Source organism: Paraphaeosphaeria sporulosa (assembly GCF_001642045.1).
Source record: "Paraphaeosphaeria sporulosa strain AP3s5-JAC2a unplaced genomic scaffold CC84scaffold_7, whole genome shotgun sequence".
Classification (NCBI taxonomy): domain Eukaryota; kingdom Fungi; phylum Ascomycota; class Dothideomycetes; order Pleosporales; family Didymosphaeriaceae; genus Paraphaeosphaeria; species Paraphaeosphaeria sporulosa.
The window spans coordinates 1,615,063-1,640,825 of NW_017253366.1; the positions used below are offsets into that span (position 1 = coordinate 1,615,063).

The following is a 25,763-nucleotide window of genomic DNA, read 5'->3' on the forward strand; positions in this document are numbered from 1 at the left end:
AATGAAACTGATCAACAGGAGGAAGCAGAAAATAGTATAATCACGACCACTAGAGCTCTTAAGTATGCTTCAACGCGCGTCCTCCATTCTCCTTCACTAAAGACCCCCTTGAGCAGTGCATGCGTGAAGCGCACCTGCATGGTTCCGGAGACGCTATCGATAGCTAGCACTTCCTGATGCAGATGCAGCTTTACACATGCTATAGCCGAACGCGCAGATAGAAAACAGCAAATGGCAAGGCCTGGAGCGAGGGGAAACTCTGTGTCTAGGTCTAGCCTCTATCGCGCTGGACCCTGTGTTACACAGAAGTCCCGGAAGCCAAGGGATCACCCTCTGGGCGCAAGCTTGTCATGACCTCTCCTCTAGTCCTTCACGTGCATAAGCTTCTAGTAGAGTGGATTTCACGCTGCTAGATGGTGGATGGTTCCGTTGAAAACGCTAAAGTCGACTTTGTCCTGTTTCGTTCACTTCAACCTGTTTGCGTGTAGTTGCCGTTTGCGACCAACAGCGCGGATCTCCCTAAAAGGTCCTTGACCTTTGCCGCGGAATGTACCAGCGTCCGCACCATCACCGCGCTAGCCATGGGAGTGTGAAGATTGACGTGCATGGATAGAATGGAGACTGGGCTCCAATCGCGACTGCATCTGTTAGCCTGGAATACTTATCCACCACTCGGATCATGAGTATTCAGGTGATGAAATTGCGGGCCTCGACTTGTGAGGAAAGTCCCGTCCCTCAATGCAGCGTCTCCACTACGAAAGTACACTCCCAGCTCCGTCTCACTTATAATCGATCATCCACATCTGATCCCATTTATCCTCACCAATCCGTCTCCATGGGGCCGCGATTGCAGCGCTGGAGACCACAACTATCCGTCCCATCTAATCCTACCTCTCAATGAACCCGTTGAATCTCAATTTCTACTTCCTGTTCACTACCTAGCACATGTAAATTTAGCCTAAGGGAGGTTTGGCAACGTTTGCAGATTAGTGCTTGCATCAGATTGATGTTCACGTATTAATCTGAACACGACGATTTGATAGGCTCTCCAGTACATGATAGCTAGAACGATCCTTGACACTTGCGATCGATGGACTTGCAACACCAGCCTCTGATCATATCACCAGTAAATCAACCAACGCAGTAGTTGGCAGCACTAGTATACCCACATAGAAGGTCACTCTCCAGGCCCTAACACTGCAACCACAGCAACTTAGCCTTCGTCAACGCATTCTCCGCCCTCAAAACAACAACAACCATAGCAGGCCTTGGCTTCAACGGTTTCAAATCCCAGCCCAGGATCTCATTTTGAGGCCTCAATGGCAAGCCCTCACAATCGATCCTAAGCTGCAGCCATGGCGTCAACGGCGGCACAAACCGTGCACTACGTTGCGTTAAGGGCTCCCTCGGCTCATTCTGCTCTGCCAGTCTGTCCAATGTATTCCTATACGCCTCGATCCCATTCACCCACACCTCCAGCACCCCTGCACGTGCCATAGTCCCATGTGCTCGAAAACCTACCTTCAGAAGTATCTGCTTCCCTTGGGTGAGCTCTGGCGCGGCAGCGGTCAAATCCAGCACCGCCGCCATCTCCTGCGAAGATACTCCCCCCCATCCGACAACCGCATCGCTCTCCAGCCCCGGCGTCAACGGCGGCACAACCCGCGCCCCGCACCGCTGCTCAAACGCATACGCATACCCCAGCAACGTCCCATCCTCGTACGCCCTCCCCGCAAACGTCAGATTCACAGGCATCCCCCTCTCCTCCATCGTTCCCATGGGCACACTCACCGTCGGCACGCCCAAATGCCTTAGCGCGCGGTTGCCGTTGGAGTACTTGACCCCGTTCTGCAGACTCTGTCTCGCGCTGTCGAGCTCGAACTCCAGGTCCGCGAGCCCGACGTCGCCCTGGCTGGGAAACACCACGGCGTCCAGCCCTAGCGCCGCCATCCACTCTTCAAAGTCGCGCTTGCGCTGCGCCTCCAGCGCAGGAAGCACGTCCTGTAGCCCAGGGAACTGCGTGAGGGGTGTGTCAGCGAGCGCGGCCTCGAGACTGGGCAGCGCGGCGTAGTGCACCCAGTTGCGCACCTCGAGCCAGGTGTCTGGCAGATAAGGCTCCGGCTTCGGAAACAGCAGCGCTGGATCGACGGCCGCGAGGTTGTTCATCTTTGGGTCGCCGTTCTGCGCGAGGAAAGTGGACCACGCTTTTGCGATGAGGGTGCTGCGCTCGACGAGGTTCCAGTCTGCGGGGGCGCCGAGCACGTTGTTTGTGAGTCCTGAGGCGGAGTCGTTTTCGTAATTTGTGACGAGGGGGAAGTCGGTGGGGATGATTTCTGCACCCAATGCTTCGAGGTGTGCGGTTGCTTTTTGCCACAGGGCGATGACCTCGGGGCTGACGGTCGTGGGTTTGGCGTGGGGATCCGAGTCGTGCTGCCCAATGTACATTCTTGGAACGCCGATGCGTTTGCCGCATAAGGCGTCGAGTTTTGCGAGGGAGCTGTAATATGGCTTTGGGGGGATGGGTAATGGAACGATCGTCTGCTCTCTCCAGAAGTCGCCTGCGGTCTCTTGCTGCGGTGCTCCGAGGACGTCGAGTATGGCAAGCATATCCTCCACCGAGCGTGCGAGCGGCACGGGTACATCGCAAGTGACGTACAGGGGCCACAGGCCGCGACACGAGAGTACGCCCTTGCTAGGTGTATATGCAACGAGCGCATTGTTGCTTGCGGGCGAACGACCAGACGACACTGTCTCCGACGCCATCCCAAACACGCCCATACTACACGCCACCGACACGGCGGCTCCGCTCGAAGACCCAGAAGAAAAGGCAGCAGGGAGATACTTCCTGTTATAGGGGCTCTCTGGGCGCCCATACAACCCGCGCTGCATTCCTCCTGCGGCCATTGGAGGCATATTAGTTTTCCCCAGCAATATCGCACCCGCATCCCGCAGCTGCCGTGCAATGTCTGAGTCTTCATTAGACATTAAACCTTCCAGGGCTGGCGAGCCATTTGTCACGGAGAGACCCGTGACTTTGTAGCTGTCTTTGATGGTGTAAGGTATTCCTTCCAAGGGCCGTCGTGAGAGCCCTGCTTCGCGTCGTGCATCTGACTCCGCTGCTTCGTCCAAGACATTGGGGTTGAAGACGGTGAAAGCGTTGAAACCATGGACGGTGTCATAGGTAGCGATGCGCAGGAGGTAACTGACTACCAGATCTACGCTTGTTATTCGTCCTGTCACGAGAGCTTCCTGATGTTGCGCGATGCTCGCTTCGACTATGTTGAATCCCGGGGAGGAGGAATTAGGGTCAGATTTAGAAGACTGCATGAGTCGTAAGTATGAATAAGGATTTTGGCATTCGAAGTCTTACCATAATGTAAAGTGAATCAATATACAGACTTGCCACACAACAATGTTCTTATACGGTGCTATGGAGCGTGTAGGGCGATAAAGAAGGCCAGAAAGCGGGGATGAGCGCTATCTGCTAGTGGCAATTCGGATCTACCGTAGGTCTCACTTTGTCTTCGCACCGCTCAATTCTTAACCGATGCTTGGGAACGATTGTTTGTTCATGGTCGTTTTGATCCGTCATACTGCACGCTCACCTGAACGATGCTCTCAAGCGTTCCTGTATTGACGGTCTGAAAGGATACCGAAAGCGACCAAACCCATCGCATCGATGTTGCAGAAACAGACAACGTAGTGTACCACAAACACTTCATATCTAGATGATACCATATCTCGCATCCACATATCCATCTCGAAAAGGCACGCCAGAACCACCCTGGGTATATAACACGACCTTTCTCCTACTACCATTCTCTCAGCCTTGAATCTCCGAGCCCATCTCGTCTTATATGTACATACACATTATCATAGCAAAGAGAGAATTCAAGCAGCCGACTCGCCCGCTAAATTCGCACAAGATGCCCTAAAGCCCAGAGAGAAGGGAATGGATGCAAAAAAGACAACAGGCAAGGAAAAGCATAGTATAAAAGGAAATTACATCACATCGTAAATCCTCCGTGGCCATGTTCAAATTCAGGCAAAGGGTGAAAGGCGCCGAAGCGCAAGGGAAGTACCGGCCAACAGGAAAGGCGGTGTTTATGACAGCTCAGTCGCCCTGATATCCCGGCACCAGCATCGTGATGCACTTGCTCAGCAGATTGCACGCCTCGTGCAAAAGCTCCCACCTCGTCTTCCTGAACATGTCGCGCATCAGGAGGAGCAGTCCGAGACAGGCATTACGATCCGGCATCTTGGTAAGATCATCTGGAGCGCGTACACCGCCCACACGTTCCAGGAAGCGAACCATGTCCGTCTCCTTGTCCTCGTAGGTGGTCAAGATATATGGTTGTTTCACTGGCCCGTCAAGCGCATAGCCGTACGACCATACGATGAGTGTGGCGAAGTACAGGACCCAAGGCCGGTTGAGCAAGAAGTCGTTGCGAGCCGAGTAATTGAACCGTGCAACGGGTGGTTGCCCGTTTACGCCAGGCTCCTCACTGACCAAGACGGCTGACAGGAAGCGGAGAGCGTAGAAGGTTGCGTCTCGTGCTCGAGCACTGGGCGCCCACTGCTCTTGCATCCGTTTCCTAGCGCCGTTGGAATCGAGGTTCGTGATCGAACGTCCGAGCAACCGGTTCGCACCGGCGTATATCTGGCAGTCCACGATATCGACATGCATCGCCATGTGTGCAAGGTGATGCAGTACGGTGCGTGACTCAAAGATGTTGTCGTCGGCCGAACTGTTGGAATAAGAGTGTCCGCCGGGTACGGCAAAATCATTGGGTTTTACAAGAGACTTGTCGAAGTCTTGTTTCCAGAAGTCGAACGCGCGTGTCAGTGAGCCTCGCCACTTGTCTCGCCCACCGAGGACCGTCGAAACGCCCAGTGAGCTTACTTGCAGATCTCGTTGGTTCATGTGCCACGATACACTGAGCAGGCCTGCCATGAGAATTGTCCTGCCAAACGAGTTGGTCCGAACGGTTTGGCCATTGAGCGTCTTCTTCAAACCGTCCAGAAATGTGGTGTGTTTGATGCCTTCTGCATGCAGGCTCGCCTCTACTCGCCCGACTTCCGCACTGCTCGTTGCTGACCATAGAGCTTCGTTGCAAGGCAGAGGAAGGCGCATCTCGTGGGCCACCATAACAGCGCTATGGCCGAACATGGTTGCATGAATGCTGTCCATGACAAAAGCGGCAAAGGCGGCCCTCCTGGTGGCTTCATTGGTGATCCAGTGATTCCACCACTCGTCAGGAGTGTTGACGTGGCTTCCTTTGCCGCTTGAGCCGCTCTGACTTGGCGGGGAGTCCATTGCCGATCGGCCAATGAGCGAGCTACCTCGCCTCATTAAAGTGAGTGTAGTTGCATGGTGGATGTGCGCTCGCTCGTGCAGGGGCCGCGTTGAGTACATCTTCTCAAACACTTCGAGGAGGAGCAGAGCCTGGAAGACCCAAAGCTTGGCTGGTGGCCGGAAGTCGGCGTCCATGAATATCTCCCAGCGCAGATGCCAGGCCAAGAAGTTGGACAACTGTGCGCACGCTTGGGTGGCTTCCTCGCTGACTTGGCTCTTGTCCAAGCAGGAGGCGCCTAGACACATGACACAAAGCAGCAGGAGATCCGGACACGTTGATGCGTTGAAAGTCGGCTTGTGCAAGATCGGGAGCTGCGGGTGAAAATGTAGCCAGTAAGCACCGATGTATTGTTGCATCATGTGGAGACTTAGGACATGGTCGTTCCTCTCCTTGTCACCTTCGAGGAGGTCTTCCTTCTGCTTCTTAACCGGTGCATGATCCGTCTCATTAAAACGGCCTATGATTAGGTCAAGGAGGTCTTTACGTTTGTCTTCTGACAAAGCGGTCTCCGGAAGTGAGGTATCGAGGATACTGTTGACGGCCATAGGGTGAACTGGTGGCGGCTGGGGGAAGGAGGTATTGGTCACGAGTGGATCATAGTTGAAGTACGGTGCCTGCAGTCCGATCTGAGAAGACAAACCGACGCTTGGGTTCGAACCGCCGGGGCCATGCAGCGGTGAGGCGTTGGTAGTACCGAATTGCTGGTCATTAAACAGCCAAGCGGCGAAGTCATCTGCCATGGCAAAGGGAGATCGACTGTAGCCTTCGCCGCCGAACATCGGTATGGCGTACGACGGCGTTTGCTCCATTATAGCTTCCGAAACACCGTTGATCCGGTTGTCAGTCGCCTCGACACCATTCATAGGTGTCTGCCCCGAGGTGCCATTATAGAACTGATTTTCCTCTGTCTTCGGAGTAGGAGTGTTGCTCGACTGCTGGGGATACTCGGGAGGGGGGAGTGTCTGGAACGGCGGGAAGGTTTGCTGTTGCTGATAGCCTGCAGAGTTGGGTGGGTAAGAGTTTGATGCAGCCGAGGGTGGGTACGATTGCGTGGGGGTCGCAGCCGAGTTGTAAGGCGACGACGACGATCCGTACGACGACAGGTTTGATGTCTGGGCGCGTAATTCGGGCCGTTGGTAGTTCCCGTTCCCCATGTGGGGAGAATTGTGGTGCGACGTCTGCCCACTTCCAAAGTTTCCAAACTGGGAGGGGCGCGGTGGGGGTGCAAAGCTCCCAGCACCCCGGCTCTGCAAGTCATAAGGCTGAGGCTTGACATCAGAGCTGCTGCGATACGATTCGTCGCTCCCTGCGCGATGCAGAGAGTTTTGACGTCCCACGTTCGAGCCTGGCGAGTGGTAGCTGGGCGGTGACATTTGCGTTGCTGCCGTCGGTCCTGCTACAGAAGACCCAGGCGACTGCAACCCGTACCTTTCCTGCCCGCCCGAAGACACCTATACCAAATTAGCGGGGTCGCAACGAAAGTGCAGCGATTCGCACGTACCGTTGGAGAGTTCTTCATCGGCCCCAGTTTGGTCGTTTCGCTCTTGTTCGCCATCGCTGCTGTCACTATGGGATTGAGGTTCTGCATGAACGTGTCCTTGCGTAGCAATTGCGAGCCCCGTGCTGTGTGTCTCTCCTTGTGCCGCGCGCAAAGATCTTGTCGGACGAAGGATCGGTGGCAGTCGGGGAAGTCGCAGTGATAGATCTGCTTGGGGTTGTCTACGCAGGTCAGCAGTGGCGCTTGTTGACTGAATTACGGACTAAAGTGAAGGCCAGTAGCTCGCACGGTGCCGCCGGTCCAAAGTGGGAGGAGCAAGGACATACGGTTCAGCTGATGCCGGTACAGATGCTCGGCGCGCGAGTAGCTCTTGCCGCAGCCCGAGTGCGGGCATTCGAACTTCTTGTCGAGGCCCTTCCTGCTCCGTCGCCTTTTCCGCGAGCCGCCCGTGCCTTCAGCAGCCTCGCTGCCGTCGCCAATGTCGCCATCCGTCTCGTCTCTGTCACGCCGGCGGCCTCGGTCCTCGTCACGGTCTGGGGAAGAGGTGGGGTTGTCGACGGCGCCGCTGCTGGTGTCCATCTTCTGGGGGAAGGTCTGCAGCTTGCCGAAATCCGAGCCCTGGGCTGCATGCATGGGCAGGATTTGCGCAGTCATCGAGGGCAAGCAGAGTGGCTTCCGAGGCAGAGAGAGGTGCTGCACGTCTCGGTCGGGTGGTGGTGCCAGACCGTCTGTGTCGCGTCGGCGGTCCTCGAGCTCGCGTGGGCGGCTGGGTATGGCCGGGGCTGGGTGCGACACACTGAGGCTGCGGTTGCACGAGCGCTCAGCAAAAGCACCGTGGCGTGGGCGATCAGAGGCAGCGATGGGCGATCACGGGACCCGACAGCCGGTGGTGCTTTCGGGGGTCAGGTCGGGCTGTCGCAGTCGGCTAAGCTGGGCTGGCTAGCGCAAGGTGCTGGGGACGGTGCTGGGCACGAATGGGGTCGGGCGGGCAGATGACCTGCAGATTAGACGCGGCTTGTGCGAGCGCTCTGGCTGCGGATGCGCCCGTGGAGCGGAGCCTGTGGAGGTGTGCTCGCGACGTGCGATGGCCCCGAATCAGGACGACGTGGGGAAGAGACAGAGGGGTGCGGGAGGAGGATGGGGGTGCCCGCAGGTGGATATGCTATTCGGCCGCTATGTAAGCGGCGTGAGGAGGAATGCTGCGCTGCGTGCCGGGAAGCAACTGCATGTCGGCGCCGTCGCCCGCGAGCCGTGCCCTAATTGATCTTCCGCAGTAGCCGCGATAAGTCGACCCCTGGCGTCCGGTCGAGCCTCGAGAAGGCAGCAGACTCCCGATTGCTGGCCGCCGGCCTGAGGGCGCCAGAGGGCGCCGACGAGGGGTCGCCGCTGTGCCCTGCCCTGCCGCCCGTCGACGCAACTGACAGCAGCGGCGTGCGCGACTCGAGGGACGAGGCTCGCTGCAGGCGGCGCGCAAGCTTTCGCGCACCTGCAGTCCAAAGTGTGGAGTAGCGAAGCCCTGGGACGCGGCGTGGGAGCGCCGTGGGGGGACGCGTGGGATATAACCCAGGGACACCTCGATCAACGGCTCGACGCGACATCGCTGGAATCCTCTCCTGCGCCTGTGGAGATTGGGACCCCGATTCCAGCGAGGGCGCAAAGCCTCGCGCACGGGAACAGCGAGCAACTGCAGTCTCGCCGCAGCCTGCGCGTGGGCTCCACTACCAACATGTCCACCCTCCAACTCCAGCGGCAACGGCCGCCTCCTCCCTACCACACCCAGCCCCACAGCCAGCCCCACAGCACTATTCGACGCATCATCAGCAATGCGATTGTCCTGTCCACCTTGCGTCGTTTATCGAGTCCCTCCTGGCCAGCCCGTCTATCATCTCAAGCTCGACAACTAATTCCATCGACTCATCGCACGTGCCTGCAGTTCCCGATCCCGCATCATTGGGCACGCGCCGTCCCCTCCGGCCCCTTCCACCTACGCCGCCACTTGCTCCGTGCCGCTCGCTCTCCAATCAAACCACCCTACCCCAGATCATCACGTACAGCACGCCAAGACTATTATGTACACTCGAAACCTGAGCGGTCGGCGTCTACGCGTGAGCACACCCCTCTGCTTGACCGTGGCCGTCCAAGAGGGAAGCTGCGAGGCCATTGTGCACACTTGTCTGTCTCACCCTGCGCCGGTCGCACAAAACGCCGTTCGCGTGCTACGTGTTCCGCAAGACTGCCAGCCTGCCCGCTGCCAAACACGTCTGTCACACCGATCAAGCGACCGTTCGGTGGCGCCATACTTTCGCTTTCGGGTCCAGGAGCCTCCAAGCCCCAGCCCCAGCCCCAGCCCCGACCCCGACCTATGCGTCGGCTTCCCGAATTCGCTGACAGGCTCCCAAGCCGGCTTCCGTGCTGTGACCGTGACTTGTTACAGAGTCCCGCTCTATACGCGCTTACGCGCTTGCTTGAGCGCCTCCACGGATACAGATCATGCCACAAAAATAATCGCTGAATGCTTGCCTGCTCTGAAATTGAAGCCAAAGCCTCGGCAACAAAGGCTTCTATAATTACACAATGCTAAGAAGAATGTCCGCTCGCGACGGAGCAGACGCTGGATATCTCTGCACCTCTCAAACAACTCCAACCCCGCCTCTTCTAAAAAGAACTCGTATCCTGTCCCTGCCTCCCGTCGTGAGTATTATCATTACATATCGATGCTCCTGAGGCTGTCGTTAAGGTTTTGATAGCGCTACTCGCTTGCGGCAGCCTTATCCTGGTCCGCAGCCGCTTCTTCCTTCTCGTCCTTCTCCGCTTTCTCCGGGCCTGTATTCTCTGATGTCGCGTGCGCTTCTGCCTTGGCTTCGTCCTGCGCGTCCTCGTCATTTTCCTCAGAGGCCGCTAATGCTGCAGAGGCGCCCTCGTCACCGGCAGTAGCCTCAGATTCTGTCGTTGTCTCATTGGCGTGCGCCTCCTGATCTGCCTCGCTTTGCTTTTCCGGCTCTTCAGTAGCGTGGGACTCGCCAGCAGCTGAGGCTTCGGATTCATCTGTTGGCTCCGATGCATCCTGGTCCGCGGCGCCTTCTGCAGGTGGCCCTGGGTCCTCCGAAATTGAAGCTGGGGCTTCATCAGCATCATTTTCATCTTGCGCAGCCGATTCCTTCTTCTGTTCTGTCTCTTCCTCTTCACTTTCCTCCAACACTGTAGTCACCGACGTTGCGCTCACCGATGGTGAGTGGCGATGTCGCTTTGTGGTACCCGCGGTAGACAGCGTATGATCCCCGGACTCTATCACAGAAGAATTCTCCGCGTCCAAGGAACTGGGTCCTGACGGCTCCCGCTTCAGTATCATTGGCGGAGCCTTCGATGGCTCCTCGTCAACGTCCAAGCCTTCAGCCTCGGGTGGTATAGTGTAGTTGTCCTCTGGTATCAGACCGTACGCGTCGCACACCGTCTTGAAGAGTATGTAGAGCCCTGTCCTCCCTTCCACTTTCCAGAACATGTCGCGGTGCTGGAACCAAGCGTGCGCAAAGATCCGGTATACGCGTCTGAAAATATTGGTGAGGTTTCGTTGCTGCTGGTGCTGTGTAGATTGGTCAGCACCCATGGCAAGTCGCGAGGGAAAGTTTTTTGGCGAAGTCAGAGTGTTTGCGGCCCAGTCCAAGGTGTGGCAGCAGTAGTCAATGGCGCAGCAACTCTTAGGTGGGTCATGGACTGCGCAGAGGTACTGCCATTCGGAGGCTCGCATCTCGGGGCAGGTGGTCGACGAACATGGCGGGCTGTCTGAGAACAGGGCGATAATGATGGCGTTCACTTTCTGTGTGAGGAAGCGGCAAAGCTCGTAGAGCCAAAGCGTTTTGTCCACGTTGTCTGGCGGCGTTGCCAGCTTCTGTGCTATTTCTCTGTCTACCGCCGTTGTGGTTTCTGAGCCGATGGGATGCGTAAGGAAGTTGTGAAGTGCCTTGAGGTGCTCTGTCAATTGGAATGCGGAATCAATCTGCGCGTTTATTAGCCCTGGTCTCCTTGCTCTCCCCATGGCGCGACTTCGCCCCACGAAGCATCGTACCTCTGATAGCTCTACTAGCGGCGGGCCCTCTGTCATATCCTCTGCCTTTGTGCCTGGCCGTATCCGCCTCGATGCGCCATTGTCTAGGGAGCTGAAGAGCTTCTGTTGTTCCTCGGTCGCGGGTAGCGGAGAAAGCTGGTCCTCCGCAATCGGCGGCGGGCTGGGAAGTCGCGGGGAACTCGAGGGCGACGGCGCAGAAGCCATTGCAGGCACGGAATGGCGGGCGAGGGTGAAGCAGTGCGTAGCGCGCAAGGGCGTGTATTTGTCGTCGGCCGTCGACGGGGTGGAGCTTACGGAGTCGCAAGCTCGAGGCGCGCGCTCAAGGAGCTAGTCTCGGACGGGGAAGGCGCAATATAGCCCACTTCCATCATCAGTGCAAGGCACCACCACTGCACATTAACAAGAAGCACCTGGAACGCCGGTAGTCAGAAAGCGCTATAGAGACTTATAAACCGTAAGTTCAGATTGTGCGTACGGGACGCTTTGCGCAAAGTCTTCCGCTTATGCGACCATTGAATTCCGCAAAAAATATTCGGAATCGGGATCAGTGTCCCGTTGTCAAGTCTTTTGGTCACCTTTCTTGTCTACATATTATGCTTCGCTCCGCTTCAGACATTTCCGGTCTTCCTTGCTCGGAATCTTACTGATCATAGAAGTCTTTCAACCTCCACGAACCTCAATCCCACAAGTCACGAGCTTGAGCCTGGACTATGAGTGGCGACGCCTCCGACGACGAGGTCCCAGATCTCGTCCAACCACCCACCGCCAACAATGACGATGACGAGCCTCCCACCCTCATCTCCACAACTCCTTCCATTTCCCTCAAAATTAAAGTCCCCATAACGATAATAACCGGCTATCTCGGCGCGGGCAAAACCACGCTGCTCAACTACATTCTCACGGCCTACCACGGCAAGCGCATCGCCGTGATTCTCAACGAATTCGGCGACTCCATCGACATTGAAAAACAACTCACCGTGTCGGATGCAAATTCAACATCTGCCTCGAAAGTGCCCTTTGTCCCACTAGCAAATGGCTGCATCTGCTGCTCCGTCAAAGATGTCGGCGTCGCAGCGATCGAGAATTTGATGGAAGCAAGCGGGGATTTCGACTACATTCTGCTCGAGACCACGGGGCTTGCGGATCCAGGAAACGTGGCACCGCTGTTCTGGTTGGACGAGGGGCTAGGGTCGTCAATTTTCTTGGATGGCATTGTTACGCTGGTTGATGCGAAGAATCTGCTCAAAAGCTTGGATGAGGGATATGGCGATGACGAGGAGGCGCTGGAGGGAAGGAAAGAGGAGCACGGGCACCAGGGTCCGCTGTTGACAACGGCGCATTTGCAGATTTCGCACGCAGACGTGGTCATTATTAACAAGACTGACTTGGTTTCGGAAGAAGAGCTGGAGGCAGTCAAGCAGCGCGTGCGGTCTATCAATGCGCTCGCGAAGGTGTCCACGACAATGAAAGCGGAGGTGCCGACGCTGGAGGGCTTCATCCTCGATCTGCACGCTTACGATGCCGTCTCGGCTGATGATCTGACTTTCGCGGAGAAAGGCCACAGCCATATAGACCCCTCGATCTCCACGTCTACAATTGCCTTTCCTGCGCTGAGGGATGAGCAGGTAGACAGGTTCGACAAGTGGCTGCGGACGGTGCTTTGGGAGGATAAACTGCCTGATGGCAAGGCGCACGGGAAGTTCGAAATCCACCGATTGAAAGGACGCATACCAGTCGTCGGCGCAAACGTACTTTTAGTACAGGGAGTGAGGAATGTGTACGATGTGAACGAGGGTACAGAGACGACTTCTGAGGATAATAGCGCCAAATTGGTGCTCATTGGGAAGGGCGTCGGACAGAGAGAGTTCGAGGAGAGCTTGTTGGCCACGCTAACGTAAACAAAAGATTTACTGTCATGCTCGTTCGAAATCAAGGTGAAAGTTTCCTTCCACTAAACGGGTCGACCCCGGGGACAAATCTCGCCGTTCATGTTCGCGAAAACAGAATATTCGCATACAACATAATATTTGTCTGGAGGTGACACCGTGGGTGAAACGACTTGGGTGGACTGATGATGGTCTGCATCACCTTTATTCACCTTCAACCGTTTTGTGTTTGAAGCACTATGCTCTCGCGCAGCAAAATTCGTCGCTCTTTTGAGATTGTTCTTGGGCTCCGCACGCATTCCTGGAAGCCAAGAGGAGATTGTTTACCGAATTGATCCGGCTCGAAGGTCTTCTATGACAGCATCTGAAACATCAGGTGTGGATTGCATGTGCGTTTGCCCCCGGATTCTCCGTGTCGAAGTCTCTAGCGTCATCGTTTCGCTTTTGAACTGCATCGGTTTTATTCATAGCGCCAACGGATGATTCTTCCAATGTATTCGACTTCCTCGACACTGGCGGGCTTTCGATCTCTCCCGGGTCGTTGTTGCAGGCTGTGTCGAGGCCAAACGCTGGCTTGGTTTTAGGTGCTCGCAGAACCACAGGCACACTGCATCCGTACAGGATGGTAATGATGGCCTCTTCCCTCGCTTGTTTTGACAGAGGCCCACTAGCTCACCTGTGGCGCCCTGAGCGAGGAACAATATGCGGTTGAAGCACACGTCTCTCACACAACGCAGGAACTGCAACATGCTATCGTCGGCTCCAAGTGTGCAAATCTTCGTGCTGCAGCATTCTTAAAAAGTACGCCTGATAGCTGGGTAGTGGATCAGCACCATCCTTGATTTTGCCCGCATCAAAGGCGTGCCATAGTGTATGTGGGACAGACCGGACGTGTAGCTTTTGGTTGGTGCCAGAGTGCTCCCAGCCAGCCAGCACAAGCGCTTCCTTTTGTATTATATCGGGCAACATCCTCGCCAGTGGTTTTTTGATGCTACCCAAGTGGAAACCATGGACACTCGCAGTGCTATCGGATTCTTCGTGCAGGACGGCTGCCGCGTCAGATATGCTCTTCCTTCCAAATTTCGCCTGTGGTTTGCGTTTGTTTGAGGCCGAATAGCACGACCGAGACCTCGCGACTCGGACAGCATTTTGTTCTTCCTACCGACTTGTTTTGCGATGGTCCTATTCTTCGGTGCCCAGAATCCGCAGATCATATCGAGAGAATCAAGATGTCTTACGCAGTATTAGATGAACTCGGCATATACGTAGAGCAAAGACTCGTTTGTTTTGGGACGGAACAGGTGTTTTGGTTCGTGCGCAGCGGTACAGAGCACGGCGTAGATAAAGTCGCAAGGAGCACCAAGTCGGAAGGAGTCAGAGTCGAGATCATTTCCCAAGGTTCTTTTCACGATGGCTGATGTCGCCTTTCTCGTTCAAGTAAACCAACCCCGCATATCCTGCGACCGAGGCGTTGGCACCGGAGTCTTTTTTCGCAGTCTAGGCCTTCTTCAATCAATTGCGTTTTGTTCCAATTCTTCTTCACCACTCCCGACCTTCCAGACCTGGCCAGCCGAGTAGCATGGCACGAGGTTTGACAGGATTGGCAAGTCGGCGTTGACTATTGCTCCCAGTCGCCGCACACCATTCGCATCATGCAGGTGATGATAATTGCAGTGGAAAGTTATCGATGGATCTTCTCGAAAAGGGGCGACCTTCATGAAGTCTTTTAGCCGTCGCGTACGACGTGCAGTGTCACAATACGCGATTGGATTTGGTGTTCTATTGGCGATGGCCAGACTTCCACCGTCTATCAGTTCTTGTTTGGGGCCTGCCTCCGATAGAAATTGGTATCAGGATGTTAAATCCCACACGATGGCATGTCACTTGAGCCCTCAAACACGTGATGCGGCTCTACCCGCTATCATTTTGTACGCATAAGGCTCACTTGGTACACACAAGGTGATGGAAGATGCCCAGACATACTCACGGGACCATCTCCAATCTCAGAAGCTTTGTGCAATGCAATACCACTCATCCTCATGCGCTATCTAACGACGCTATGCCCCATCTCTCCCTTCCCCGGAACGTACAATCCCTAGCTAAATGTACATCAGATGCACACGCCCTCCCAAACGCCAAGTCATCCCATCCATCCAAACGCCATGCGCTGGAAACCCTACTCTTCTTACTTTCTTCTCCTTCCTCCTTTCGCTCCCTCACACCGCAAAGCAATACCAATGTCATATTACAAGATTACCAATATCCTCTCCCGCCTCCTCTTCACCGCACAATCTCGTCTGCCCGCACGCGGATAACCCTCAGGCGGTCCGCCCATTCCGCATCCTCGCCCGGAGCCCCAACTTGCCCCGTAAAATCCCCACTCTCTACAACTACCCGTAGCAAATCTGACAAGCCGAGCGCGTTCTCCGCGCTCCCAAACGGCTCACCAGACCGCTTGCTCTCCTCCCACCACTTCTCCACAACACAGACAAGCCACTTGGCTAGCAACTTCCTCCCATTTCGACTGTTGAACGGCTGCTCGCGCGCATACCACATCGCCTCCAGCACGCTCACCAGATTCTCGAACGGGGCGTGCAGCTTCGCGAACACCTCGATAGGCCAGGCGACGGGGTTCGCGGTGTCGGGGTCGAGGGCGCCCGTCGAGGTGGTGCGGTATTTCTCGACGTCGTAGTGGAGAAGCAGCTGGAAGACGTCAGAGACGGGGAAGATGTTTTGGTTTGTGCCAACGCGACGGCCGAGGGTTTCGGTTTCGATGGCGACGGATTCCCAGGGGGAGGCTTTGCCGTCGGCAAGGGCTTCGTTGTGCGTCTGCTCGATGAAGAGCTGCCAGGTGTTGCGGATGGTGGAGAGGTCGCGGAAGTCGGCTTGGTGGAAGAGGAGGAGGCTGATGTTGTAGTAGCCTGCTTGGTCCGCGTAGTCGTTGAAGAGCTGGGGGTTGTTAGCTGCTGATTCAAAAAGTATAGTTCTGACTACTTACGTCGTTTACAGGCTTCACGGCACTGTCAAGGTCTGCGAGCACTTCCTCTCGCCGCGTGCCTTGAAGCCGCTTGTCTCCCTTGATCTTCTGAAGAAGGTCGTCCTGGATGTTCCCGACGTCGAGATGATCACTAATGTTTCGTAGCAGTTCTTGCCGTGACTGCCTATTCCGGTTTCCACTGTCCGAGAATCCAGCTATGCGAGTCGATGCATTTGCCTTTGCCCGCGAGAGGTACTCTATGCGTTGCTCAAGCGTCAACTTGAATGTGGGGCTCTTAGCGAGCTGGAATTGCACCTCTGCAGCACCGAGGTAGTCGTTGTAATGGGCGTAGTACTTCCACAGGAGATCTGCGTGGGCAGGGTTGGTCTCGGAGCTCCGTTTGAGGTAGTCCACCACAAAAGGGCTGCTGATCTCCAAAAGGCGCTCTGCCCAGCCCTTCTCCATGTACCAGTCGTAGAGGAAGTTCTGGAAGACTTCGTCGTCCGAGTTGTTGATTTGCTCGTAGGCCTCTTGCCTTCTGCGGCCTATTTGTGAAATTACACCGTCTTGCTGAACGTTACCCTGGGCAGCATAAGCCTGATCTACTGCTTCTATGACCTTGAAGACTAGCTTATAGCAGTTAGTACGCTGTATGTACGGAGCCTGTCGCGCGTCACCGCTGGGTTGGCCATCCTTAATCCAGGAAAGAGCCCGGTTGCCGCGATCGCGCTCGTCGGCGACCTTGAGTGAAAGACGAATGGCGCCTATCGCTTAGTTAGTCAGATCTACAAGCTTTCCACGAACTCCTTACCTGCATAGAACTCCAATTCAATGTACTTGTCCACTGCAGCGGTCAAGTGCTCCATAGTTAGACTCTTCGCGACTTGCTCGAACAACCGCAGACTGTCATTCAATTGGACGCGCCCACGCTCAGCATTCGCCCCCAAGTCGGCCGCCTTCTTCAAGTTCTCAGACGCCTTGAAGATGACCACATCATCGGAGCTGCAGAAGCTACCGCACTTTCTCCGCAAAGCTTCCGCAACGGTCTCTACGTTCGATCCCTTCACGATGTTGTGATTTACGATCGCCTTGACAAGCTCTTTTGCCAGCTCTTTGCCCTCGCTGGACGCAAAAAGCGCATGGAATGTGAGCTTCCGCACCTCCAGGCGCACATCGGGGGCCAACAGAAGCAAAATCTCCTCTAATCGCTCTTCGAAGAGAACCAAGCTAAAAGCAATGCCTTCCACGATGTTGTTGATCATTTGCAGGAGGTTTGTCAAAGCGCGGTTCTCTCCCTGCAGTTCCACCTCTTCCCTTCGAGAGCTGACCCGCCCCAGAGCTTCTGGGCCCGCAAGTCCATCTATAAAGGTTTTGTTGTCGTCAAGGAATTGCTGTAACCGGATAAGGGAGCGTTGTATGTCCTGGAGCTTAGCGAGCTTGTGGTTGGGAGCCAGCACTGGGCCGGTAGGTGTCACAGTTTCTCTGATGATGGGTGTATCCCATATTGAGCGGACCAGTCGAGCAACGTAGAGTGCAATACCATCGTGGCGGGGTGAAGGCTGCACGTTATCCACGCTGAGTCCTTCCACGGCGGCGGATTCGGTGATCTGAGGCTTTCCGCCATATTCGATGAAAGCTTTCCGTGCGACTTCGGTAACTTCGGGGTCAGTAATAGGAGTAACTCTCGAGTCTGTGCCAACATCCGTGCCTTGTCCACATGCCACGGCCAAAGCTGTAGATGCCGTCTCTGTAAGGCCATAATGTCTCGCGAACCGGCGCACGTCTGCCTCGACACCCTCTGTGCCTCCTCCGTACCGGATAATGGCCGCGAATGTATCCACCAGCCTCCGTCGGCGCACAGTCTCCACCCCATAATGAGTCATGACGGCGAACTCAGCAGCAGGGGCGTCAAACTGCACAGCATATTCACTGCCAAAGTTACCAGCAGAAAATGGAGGCGTGACCAGGCCAGCGTCCTGCAATTTACCCCGAAGCGTAATGGTCTGGCCGGACTCTGTGAAGCGAGCATCGCGTTCACTAAGCAGTTGTCCAGTGTGGGAAGAGGATATGAAGAGCTCATGATTAGGGTTGGTCGGGTTCTTTTCGATGGCGCAGAGGAACGTCCCGGGCGCATATCGGAAAGTAGCCACAGTCTGTGTAAGGGTCCTCGAATCGAAACCAATCGGAGTGCCACCTTGATACGGTTGCATCTGAGTGGAAGAGCTCGGGGGAGGGGCCGTCTGCGCATCTGGAGACACCGGAGGGAAGCGAACATGCATGACTGCCATATTGCTGGGTGCGCTTCCAGAGTCCCAGCCGCCAGAGGTAGCACTCATGTACAACCGAACTCCCGTAGAGGACGTGAGCATGAGTGACACGGAATCAGCTTCAGGAGCAGCTATTGGATCCACGCCGACAATTCTGAGGTTCTCCAGAGCTGGTACTTGACGGATCAAGTGGCTGACCTGACCCCGTATCGTGGCGAGGTCGCGCTTGATCACGTTTTCGAGGGTTGTCGCCGTGCGCATGTGGAAGACTTTGATAGTGCTGTTCGTTGAGAGCGTGTAGAGCAGGTTCCGGCTGTCATCAACGATCATCTGCTGTAGGCCAACGGGCGCAGCACGCTTCCCAAAGGATATGCTCGGAAGCGGGATGGCAACCGACGAAGTGACGTGGTTCTTCTTGCTGCAGCGGTTCGAGAACCACTTCTCCTCTTGCTGGTAGTTCAGTTCCCAGACGTCTTCGGTTGCGCCCTCGCCAAAGAAGATGCGCCCTGTCTTGGCCGAGCTCGCAATAGCAGTGACATTGATCCCCCGCACCGATACCGACATGTTGGTGCGGTAGAGGTTCACGCCGTATACGCCTTCGGGCCCTGACTGGCATTCGACCGCGATGAGGTGGATTTCCGCAGTTGTCGCAATCACCAACAGCCACGAAATAGTGTCGACAAATACTTTGGCGCGCGGCTTTACCAGCTTCACGCATGTGATGTTGTCTTTCAGCTCTTCGAAGCCGATTAGCTCTGGGTTGCGCGCCGTGTAGTCCCACAGGTATAGCTGGTTGTCGACGGCGACGTAGGCGTGGTTGATCTCGGCGAAAAGCCCCATGTCCACGCTCATCTGCATCTCGTTGACCTGGTCGTACATGCCCTCGGGGTGCTCGTACGAGCGCAATTTCTGGAAGGGCGCCCATGCCTGGCTTGTGGGCAGCTCGTATTCACCGGAGACGCCCGCTGCAGCTTGTCAGCATATGCCTTCGCGCTGTTCTGCGCATAGCAACCTACGTTTTGAGTATGCCTCAAGCGGCGGATACCGGTTGTCATTGTCGAGCATGCGGTTGATGGCCCTGGCAGCCAGCTGTATCTGCGAAGGGACGGGCGCAGACGGCTGTTGCTGCTGCACGGCGCCCAGCGCGAAGGGCGGCGGCCTCGCGGGGGTCTGGGGGAAGGTGCCGGGGCCTTGTCGCTGGGGCGTCGCGGGCGGCATGTTCAGAGCCATGGGGTGCGGTGGGGGAGCTCCGCGAGCACGTCGGCGTGGTCGAGGAAGCGGAGGACGAGGTTACGCGCCGCGGGTCGTGAACATGGGCTCCGCGCGGTACTAGGCGACTCGTGTGGTGGGAGGAAATGCGCGCCGACCTCGAGGGCAACAAAGCGCGGCTGGGAACAATTGCGGCCGTGAAAGAGCTCCGGGCGAGCTTGGGTGTATTCAAGAAAACATTCAGACCATGCACGGACGCAGCAGCTGCTCCAGTAGCGCGGCCCCGACTTGGCACCTCCAAAGTTAACGCCGATCACTGCACGTTGAAACGACAAGCCCAGGACCTGAGCCCGCCCAAGCTTGCGTTTTACTTCCTGGCTCCTCCTCCGTCAGCAATCGCGACAGTCGCTCCTTCCCATTGCATCAAACAACTTGCAAGAGCAAGACGCTCTGCGACAACGCCTACAATCTGCACCTCACCACCGGAAGCACCTCCACAACCACCATGTCTCTCTTCCGCCTCGCCCGCTTTCCGGCTTTGCAGCAGCCCCTCCTCCGGCGCACCTTCCTCACCACACGACCCCTCTTCCACGCAGACACTGTCGTAAAAAGCCTGAAGCCAGAGCTGATGACCGCCATGCGCGCAAAGGACAAGCCGCGCCTCACCGTCCTGCGCGCCCTCCTCGCCGAAATTACAAACGCCTCCAAAACAAACAAGCCCGTGGATGACGACCCGGCCCTCTACTCGCTCCTCGCAAAGCAAATCAAGGCGTCCAACGCCGCCGTAGAAGAGTTTGTGCAGGCGAAGAGAGAGGACTTGGTTGAGAAGGAGAGGGGGCAGATACTCATCTTGGAGGGGTTCCTCAACCAGATTGAGGTTGTTCCAGAGCAGACAATCCGGCAGTTTGCCGAGGAGGTTGTCGCGGAGATCAAGGGTGAGGCCAAGACGGGAGCTGTCATGGGCAAAGTGATGAAGAAGATTGGGGGAAAGCCTGTTGATATGGTAATGGCAGGTAGGGTGGTAGAAGAGGTCGTGGCTGAGAAGTCATCATGACCAGGCGACGCACTTGTAAGATGCACTTGTAAAACTTGTAATACCGCAAATGTACAATAGATGTCTGCACTACAGATAACCCCAAGAAGAGAACATACCACATCATCCCTGACAAGACAAACCTCGCACGATGCTAAAACTGCTGAGCCTGACCGTGACAAGAGGAGAAGTAGAGAAGCAAAGCCGAGGGTACCACCGTGGTCCTCCAAAAGAGGGAAGACGCTCTTAGAAATTGAAAGGCCTCTGCTCCAGCATTCTCGAAAGCCGTTGCTCCATGCTTGCCAATCGTCGTTGGTTTCTCTATTCCATACGCCAACGATAACCCAAATTACCACATGTGCTGACCATACTGCAGCCCACTGTGTCCCTACAAACCACGGCAGCGTTCCAAGCACCGCCTCCAGTCAAGATATCCCATCCCGCCGCTGTCATCGCCGCTGCCCTCGTATTTTTGGTAGTTCTACCACCGAAAGAAATCGCAAGGTTGATGCAGTGCTCTGGCGGGAAACAATTCCACCTCGCCAGCGTCTCGGCAGAGACTGATCGGATTTCTGACCATGCTTCACATGTGTCGGAATCTCAAAAGGACACTCGAAGAAGGGACTCGGGAAGGGTTGCTCAGTCATTGGAGTCGCGGCGGTCTTTGGTCTCGTGACTAGGCGACCGGCTCCTTCGAGAAGATGTTTTGGGGCCAACTGGGAGAAGTGCGAGGCGAACGCTTTGTCCCAGTTATCCCGGCCTTGACGTTTCGTGGGCATTGCGGTATCGCGCTCACCAGGAGAAGCAGTTTGCGTCGAAAGCAACTCGTTGAACGGCTTGTTCAAGAAGTCTGGAAAGTTCTGGAGCCCTGGTGTTTGCGTGAGCTCTGCAAAGTTACGCTCAGCTCGTCGAGCGATCACAGTTGCATGCGGAGTTGCGGTCGTCGTCACGCTGGTGGGCCAAGGTTTCGCGTACACCACATCTGGCCCGTAATCGGATGGGTTTGTGCATGGGATATGGTAGGCGGTGGATGATGGTGCGGTAGACGGCGTGCTCTTGGTATTGTGCAAAGATACTGCCTTGATATCCGCGCCAGGAATAGAAGGGAGGGCGACGGCAGTGACGTCTAGGCCAAAGGCCGCCACGGACAGAAAGGTTCTCATTGTGCGACAGGAAATGAGATGAGGGGTTTCGTGGATCGTGTCAGTGACTAGGCTAGGAATGTGGAAATCAGAAATCCTCTCTGAGGGCATGGTTGTGGTTTCCACGCCTTTGGCACCTGTTGGGAGACTGTTACATGGTAAACCCACACCATCTTGTCCGCTTCCCTGGAGCAAAAGTAGGGTTATGTTGTTAGCTGGAGTGCTTGAGCTATAGCCTCGAAAGCGAAGAGCAGAGGACGGCGCATTATCGGCTAGAGAATCATCAGCGTCGATCTGTGCATCCAGCCCTGATAGACCTCAGTGGTGTGGTATAAGAAGTTGGCATGTGCGTCTGGCGATGGTGTTGAGATGCCATGGTTGATAGCGGATACCCGAGTGGAGCCGGGGCTTGAAAGCACACGTGGGGCAATGTCTGAGTAGCGACCGATGTCTTTTGCGGCGCCTCTCGTACGCTACCCGTATCGACAAAAGATGGTGTTGAGACATGAACTTGCCGAAGTAACGCGCTGTTACACAGCGCTTGACCCAAAGCGGCACAGTGCGTGCGCCACCGACGTCATTCTCACAGCAACTTCTTGTCGAGATGGACGGCGGGAGGGATGTCCTAGCGGCCGAACGGGCACCACCGAGGATCCCCATGTTGCTGTAGGGCGCCCAAGCTGCCGCGTCCAAACCGTAGCGCCCGACGGTGCCAGCGTCAGTGAATGCTTCCTGCCCAAATAGAGGCCCAAGAGCAGTTCTTTGAGTCTGCAGCTGAGCCGTCGTCCGGCAGTCTGCAACATGATTGCCCGCTGAGCCGGAATTGAGACGCCGCCGGCCAGTCGCAGCAGAGACCAGGGCTGGGGGTTGCTGCAGGGCCCGGCGATGACGAAGCGCAGTAGCAACTGCCCAGGTGCACAAAGTTGGCGGTAACGCATGCACACACCACACTGCGCGCTATTAAGGACGCAGCCCGGTCACATTGTGCTTGCGTCCGCTTGATTCCATCCGCTAGCTTTCTCCGCCGTGCCCCGTGGGCTTTATCTGTGTGCTCGCTGCTCTTCTTGTGTTGCACTGCTCCCTGATAGTGTCCTGTGCCCCGCAGCTGTCCAACCTCTCGACATCAATATCGCGCTCCACGCTGCACACCACAGCACCATGTATCGTTCCTCGACCGGAACGCTGGACCACTACGACGATGCGCCCCGTGGCGGCGAACGGTGGGACCGCGACAGGTTTGAGCGCATGGCCCGCCGCGCGCCTCCTCCTCGCGACGTCAAGGACGACTTCCACTTCCATGAGCATGACCGCTTCCCCGGCGGTCGCCGCGACATGGACATCCGCGAGGACTATGAACGCCGCGCCCCTCCCCCTCCTACTCGCGTGATGGAGCGGGAGCGGGAGCGGGAGGTATTCCGCGAAGACGACCGCTTCGACCGACGCCGCCGCCATGATCTGTTCGACGAGCCGACGCCTTCCCAGATCGCCAACCAAGCTCTTGCTCCGTATCGCCGCAAGTCTGTCGTAGATCGCGACTTCGAGGTCGATATTCACAGGGAGCAGACCAAGCGACCTGCTCGTCCTCAATACATACGCCGACAGTCCTCCCTCGATACCTTCGATCGCCGCCCTCTTCCGCGCTATGGAGACAGGGAGAGGGACGAGTGGCGACCTCCGGCTAATGTCCCAATTCCTCTGCCCATCCGAGAGCGCCGCCGCTCGCCTCAACGATACCAGGAGGAGGAGTTCGAGGAAGAACGTTTTATGGAGCGAGATCGCCCCGGACGTAGGGAAAAAGTCGAGGAATACCGTGAAGTAGAGGTCCACCGCGCCAAGAGCAGACGTCGTCGCAGTCCTTCGCGCAGCGTTGCACGGTCTCAGGCCCGCAGCTCCTCCACTTCTAGTTTCGAGGAGATCAAACTTGCAAGGGCAGACTGGGGCAAGAAGGGCAAAACCCGGCTCCCCAAGCGTTTGTGTAGAGTTCAGGCTGTGACCGAGCTCGGCTATCCATACGAGGAAGAGGCAAGTAAAGTTTCGGATCAGCAGAGCGCAACTGGCTAACGGTGTATAGGAGGACTTCATCGTCATCACCCGTGCGTTGGAGAAAGACCATATCGACGAAATCATCAGCGTCAGCGAGAAGTACAAAGAGAGTACGTGCTCGCGCCAGAAACTCTTCCAGCTTGCTAACGTCTCGTCAGCTAAAACGACGTATGTGTACGAAGACACAAGGTCCGTCGTCGAGCAACCTCCCGCCATGATGGCTCCTCCTCCACCGCCACCCCCGCCAATGATGGATTATCCTCCACCACCTCCGCCGCCAGCATCCGTCCATGGCAATACAGTAGTCTACGAGAGATCAGTCCGTGGCGCGTCTCCCCCGCGTAGTCACCACCACGAACATTACGAGGAGCGGATTGAGGAATCCAACCACATCGGTGGACCCTTGACTGTGCTTGTGCCAGAAGAGCGACGAGTCGTTCGCAGAGAGCGAGACGTCCGCTCCGAGAGGGAAATTAGAGAAGAAATCCGCATGTTGGAGGACGAGCGACGAATGCTCAAGTATGAGCGCGATGGCGATTACGAAATTATCGAGCGACGCGAGAAACCTCGTGAAGTCATTCGCATCGAAAAGGATCGGAAAGGTAGGATGGCCCTTGTCCGCTCGGCTCATTAGGATGGCGTTGATTCTGGATAGGCCGTCGTGAGCCGAATCCCAAGCTCGTTGCTGCGATGATGGCAACCCTCACCTAGAGGGATTTCGTGTTTCTTTGGACCCATTGGACAGTGCTGGAGATTCATATTTGTGATGGAATCAGGTTTATCAATTCGTTCGGCTTGCTAAACTACACGAATGTAACGGTCGGATCTGCTTGCTCTTTCTTAGCGTGCGCTCCGCGAGCGTCACAGAACCGGTAGGGAGGCTGGGTCTGGCGCAGGCATACACGGAACGCATTTCTTTTTCTTGTTTTCATTGCTGTTCACGTTCTGTAAAATACCATACTTCGAACGGAATAACGAATAATGACTGCGCTTCTGCAGCTTGTACTTGTGGATGTGTGTCGGTTTAATCCCGAAGCAACCTCTTAAAGTCCGACGCGCGCTACATCTTCCACTACTTACAATCAGTCAGCTTGCCTGCCACAACAGGACTCGCGCACCTGGATACGTTCTCGCCCACAGCGCAGATGCAGTCCTTCCAACAAGATGCCAATCTGTATCGAATGCCGCGCACCCGTCAAGACGCTGTACACCTCTTATAGCAAAGCAGACGACCGCGCGCTCGGCAAAGGCGTCCGCCTTACACAATGCCCGCGGTGCAAGCGCTTCGCAGACAAGTATATCGAGCATGACTTTGTCGTCATATTCCTCGACTTGGTCCTTATAAAGCCGCAGGTGCGTAATCTCACCACCTGCATCGCAGCGCCTCATCAATTTAACCTCCCACCTCCAGGTGTACCGCCATCTCCTCTTCAACAAGCTCGGCCTCGAAGACGACCGCTTCGATGTAAGCCTTTACCCTCTCCCCCGCCAAACCTCCAACTAATAGGTTATTGAATGGCAGCGCTCCATCCTCCGCCTCGGCACCCTCCTCCTCCTATTCGACGTCTACCTAACCTGGGCGCGCATCGAAAAAGCCTCGTTCCCCTTGCCCGCCCCACCACCCTCCCCCTCTATCAACATTACCAACACAGCTCCCCCCCCCCTCCCTCCATCAACCATCCCCACACTCCCCCTCATCCTCCAATACCTCTTCTACCTCACCCTCGTCCTCCTCTCCACCCTATCCTTCCATCTACCCATCCGACTCCTCTGCTCGATCCCCCCAACCTCCCTCCCTTCCCCTCTGCGCTTTCTCCTCGCATCTGCATACTTCCCCGCCGGCAACGCGCTCTCCACCGCGCTGCTGGTCAGCTCCTGCACGAAGTTGTTCCCGATCTTGTTGATAATCTGGGAGTACGACTTGCCGAGCGCGGCGGCGGCGGTGGGGTGGGCGGTTGCCGTCAACAATGTTGCTGCGGTGGAGATCTTGGTAGGGTGCGGATGGCTTAGGGCTGGGATGCTCGTTGGGATCGGTGCGGCGTGTAGAGAGGTTGTGAGTCGGGCGGTTCTGGGGGCTGTGGGGTTGAGCGAAGGAGACGGTGTGCTGGGGAGTGTAGGAGAAGTGGTGAGGACGGGGAGAGAGGTATTCGGGTTGTGAGGTAGAGTTGGGGATGGGAGTGGAAATGTCACGCTGAACCGAGCGGCTGTTCATGCTGCCAATTTTCGAGGCTGGACGTGCAGGTTGCTGTGTGTTCTATTGCTATAGTGGTTCATCAATTGAATGCAAG

The 25,763-nt window shown here is 56.1% G+C and overlaps 10 protein-coding genes across 10 annotated transcripts; 4 read left to right on the forward strand and 6 right to left on the reverse strand.

Annotated features, from left to right (window-relative positions):
- Positions 1-1,164: 1,164 nt before the first annotated feature.
- Positions 1,165-3,416, reverse strand: CC84DRAFT_1123632 (amidase signature enzyme). The gene is made up of 2 exons (XM_018175659.1): positions 3,371-3,416; positions 1,165-3,321 (listed from the first exon to the last, which is right to left on the reverse strand). The coding sequence occupies exons 1-2, from the start codon at positions 3,371-3,373 to the stop codon at positions 1,192-1,194; spliced, it is 2,133 nt and encodes a 710-aa protein (XP_018034356.1). The 5' UTR covers positions 3,374-3,416; the 3' UTR covers positions 1,165-1,191.
- A 152-nt stretch (positions 3,417-3,568) lies between these two features.
- Positions 3,569-3,967, reverse strand: CC84DRAFT_878897 (uncharacterized protein). The gene has a single exon (XM_018187763.1). It carries the CDS (start codon positions 3,817-3,819, stop codon positions 3,619-3,621), a length of 201 nt encoding a protein of 66 aa, XP_018034357.1. The 5' UTR covers positions 3,820-3,967; the 3' UTR covers positions 3,569-3,618.
- On the reverse strand, positions 3,650-7,974 carry CC84DRAFT_1123634 (uncharacterized protein). Its single transcript, XM_018175660.1, has 3 exons — positions 7,182-7,974; positions 6,859-7,076; positions 3,650-6,808 (listed from the first exon to the last, which is right to left on the reverse strand). Exons 1-3 carry the CDS (start codon positions 7,507-7,509, stop codon positions 4,115-4,117), a joined length of 3,240 nt encoding a protein of 1,079 aa, XP_018034358.1. The 5' UTR covers positions 7,510-7,974; the 3' UTR covers positions 3,650-4,114.
- Positions 7,975-9,361: 1,387 nt separating this feature from the next.
- On the reverse strand, positions 9,362-11,190 carry CC84DRAFT_1123636 (Mob1/phocein). Its single transcript, XM_018175661.1, has 2 exons — positions 10,919-11,190; positions 9,362-10,849 (listed from the first exon to the last, which is right to left on the reverse strand). The coding sequence occupies exons 1-2, from the start codon at positions 11,120-11,122 to the stop codon at positions 9,605-9,607; spliced, it is 1,449 nt and encodes a 482-aa protein (XP_018034359.1). The 5' UTR covers positions 11,123-11,190; the 3' UTR covers positions 9,362-9,604.
- A 122-nt stretch (positions 11,191-11,312) lies between these two features.
- On the forward strand, positions 11,313-12,843 carry CC84DRAFT_878909 (COBW domain-containing protein 1). Its single transcript, XM_018187764.1, has one exon. The coding sequence runs from the start codon at positions 11,629-11,631 to the stop codon at positions 12,814-12,816; it is 1,188 nt and encodes a 395-aa protein (XP_018034360.1). The 5' UTR covers positions 11,313-11,628; the 3' UTR covers positions 12,817-12,843.
- A 1,987-nt stretch (positions 12,844-14,830) lies between these two features.
- Positions 14,831-19,472, reverse strand: CC84DRAFT_1197537 (nucleoporin-domain-containing protein). Its single transcript, XM_018181527.1, has 4 exons — positions 19,065-19,472; positions 16,593-19,013; positions 15,803-16,545; positions 14,831-15,753 (listed from the first exon to the last, which is right to left on the reverse strand). Exons 1-4 carry the CDS (start codon positions 19,276-19,278, stop codon positions 15,085-15,087), a joined length of 4,047 nt encoding a protein of 1,348 aa, XP_018034361.1. The 5' UTR covers positions 19,279-19,472; the 3' UTR covers positions 14,831-15,084.
- A 94-nt stretch (positions 19,473-19,566) lies between these two features.
- Positions 19,567-20,525, forward strand: CC84DRAFT_878947 (GatB/YqeY domain-containing protein). Its single transcript, XM_018187766.1, has one exon. It carries the CDS (start codon positions 19,763-19,765, stop codon positions 20,309-20,311), a length of 549 nt encoding a protein of 182 aa, XP_018034362.1. The 5' UTR covers positions 19,567-19,762; the 3' UTR covers positions 20,312-20,525.
- On the reverse strand, positions 20,526-21,629 carry CC84DRAFT_878946 (uncharacterized protein). The gene has a single exon (XM_018187765.1). It carries the CDS (start codon positions 21,541-21,543, stop codon positions 20,740-20,742), a length of 804 nt encoding a protein of 267 aa, XP_018034363.1. The 5' UTR covers positions 21,544-21,629; the 3' UTR covers positions 20,526-20,739.
- Positions 21,630-22,373: 744 nt separating this feature from the next.
- CC84DRAFT_1166136 (uncharacterized protein) lies at positions 22,374-24,485 on the forward strand. Its single transcript, XM_018178882.1, has 3 exons — positions 22,374-23,454; positions 23,504-23,585; positions 23,634-24,485. The coding sequence occupies exons 1-3, from the start codon at positions 22,591-22,593 to the stop codon at positions 24,107-24,109; spliced, it is 1,422 nt and encodes a 473-aa protein (XP_018034364.1). The 5' UTR covers positions 22,374-22,590; the 3' UTR covers positions 24,110-24,485.
- Positions 24,486-24,639: 154 nt separating this feature from the next.
- Positions 24,640-25,570, forward strand: CC84DRAFT_1062649 (Arv1-like protein; the record flags this gene model as incomplete). Its single annotated transcript, XM_018173599.1, has 3 exons — positions 24,640-24,828; positions 24,887-24,940; positions 24,983-25,570. Coding segments are annotated over 3 exons (831 nt in total), but the record flags the coding sequence as incomplete, so codon positions are not given.
- Between the last annotated feature and the right edge of the window lie 193 nt (positions 25,571-25,763).

Coding starts and splice junctions, on each gene's coding strand:
- CC84DRAFT_1123634 (XM_018175660.1), bottom strand. CDS start 7,509: ATGACTGCGCAAATCCTGCCCATGCATGCAGCCCAGGGCTCGGATTTC. Junction 7,077..7,181: donor GTACCGGCATCAGCTGAACC/GTATGTCCTTGC, acceptor TGACCTGCGTAG/ACAACCCCAAGCAGATCTAT. Junction 6,809..6,858: donor CGATGAAGAACTCTCCAACG/GTACGTGCGAAT, acceptor AATTTGGTATAG/GTGTCTTCGGGCGGGCAGGA.
- CC84DRAFT_1197537 (XM_018181527.1), bottom strand. CDS start 19,278: ATGGCTCTGAACATGCCGCCCGCGACGCCCCAGCGACAAGGCCCCGGC. Junction 19,014..19,064: donor GCTTGAGGCATACTCAAAAC/GTAGGTTGCTAT, acceptor GACAAGCTGCAG/CGGGCGTCTCCGGTGAATAC. Junction 16,546..16,592: donor TGAATTGGAGTTCTATGCAG/GTAAGGAGTTCG, acceptor ACTAAGCGATAG/GCGCCATTCGTCTTTCACTC.
- CC84DRAFT_878947 (XM_018187766.1), top strand. CDS start 19,763: ATGTCTCTCTTCCGCCTCGCCCGCTTTCCGGCTTTGCAGCAGCCCCTC.
- CC84DRAFT_1166136 (XM_018178882.1), top strand. CDS start 22,591: ATGTATCGTTCCTCGACCGGAACGCTGGACCACTACGACGATGCGCCC. Junction 23,455..23,503: donor GCTATCCATACGAGGAAGAG/GCAAGTAAAGTT, acceptor AACGGTGTATAG/GAGGACTTCATCGTCATCAC. Junction 23,586..23,633: donor CAGCGAGAAGTACAAAGAGA/GTACGTGCTCGC, acceptor ACGTCTCGTCAG/CTAAAACGACGTATGTGTAC.
- CC84DRAFT_878897 (XM_018187763.1), bottom strand. CDS start 3,819: ATGGTAGTAGGAGAAAGGTCGTGTTATATACCCAGGGTGGTTCTGGCG.
- CC84DRAFT_878909 (XM_018187764.1), top strand. CDS start 11,629: ATGAGTGGCGACGCCTCCGACGACGAGGTCCCAGATCTCGTCCAACCA.
- CC84DRAFT_1123636 (XM_018175661.1), bottom strand. CDS start 11,122: ATGGCTTCTGCGCCGTCGCCCTCGAGTTCCCCGCGACTTCCCAGCCCG. Junction 10,850..10,918: donor CGCTAGTAGAGCTATCAGAG/GTACGATGCTTC, acceptor ATAAACGCGCAG/ATTGATTCCGCATTCCAATT.
- CC84DRAFT_878946 (XM_018187765.1), bottom strand. CDS start 21,543: ATGCCCTCAGAGAGGATTTCTGATTTCCACATTCCTAGCCTAGTCACT.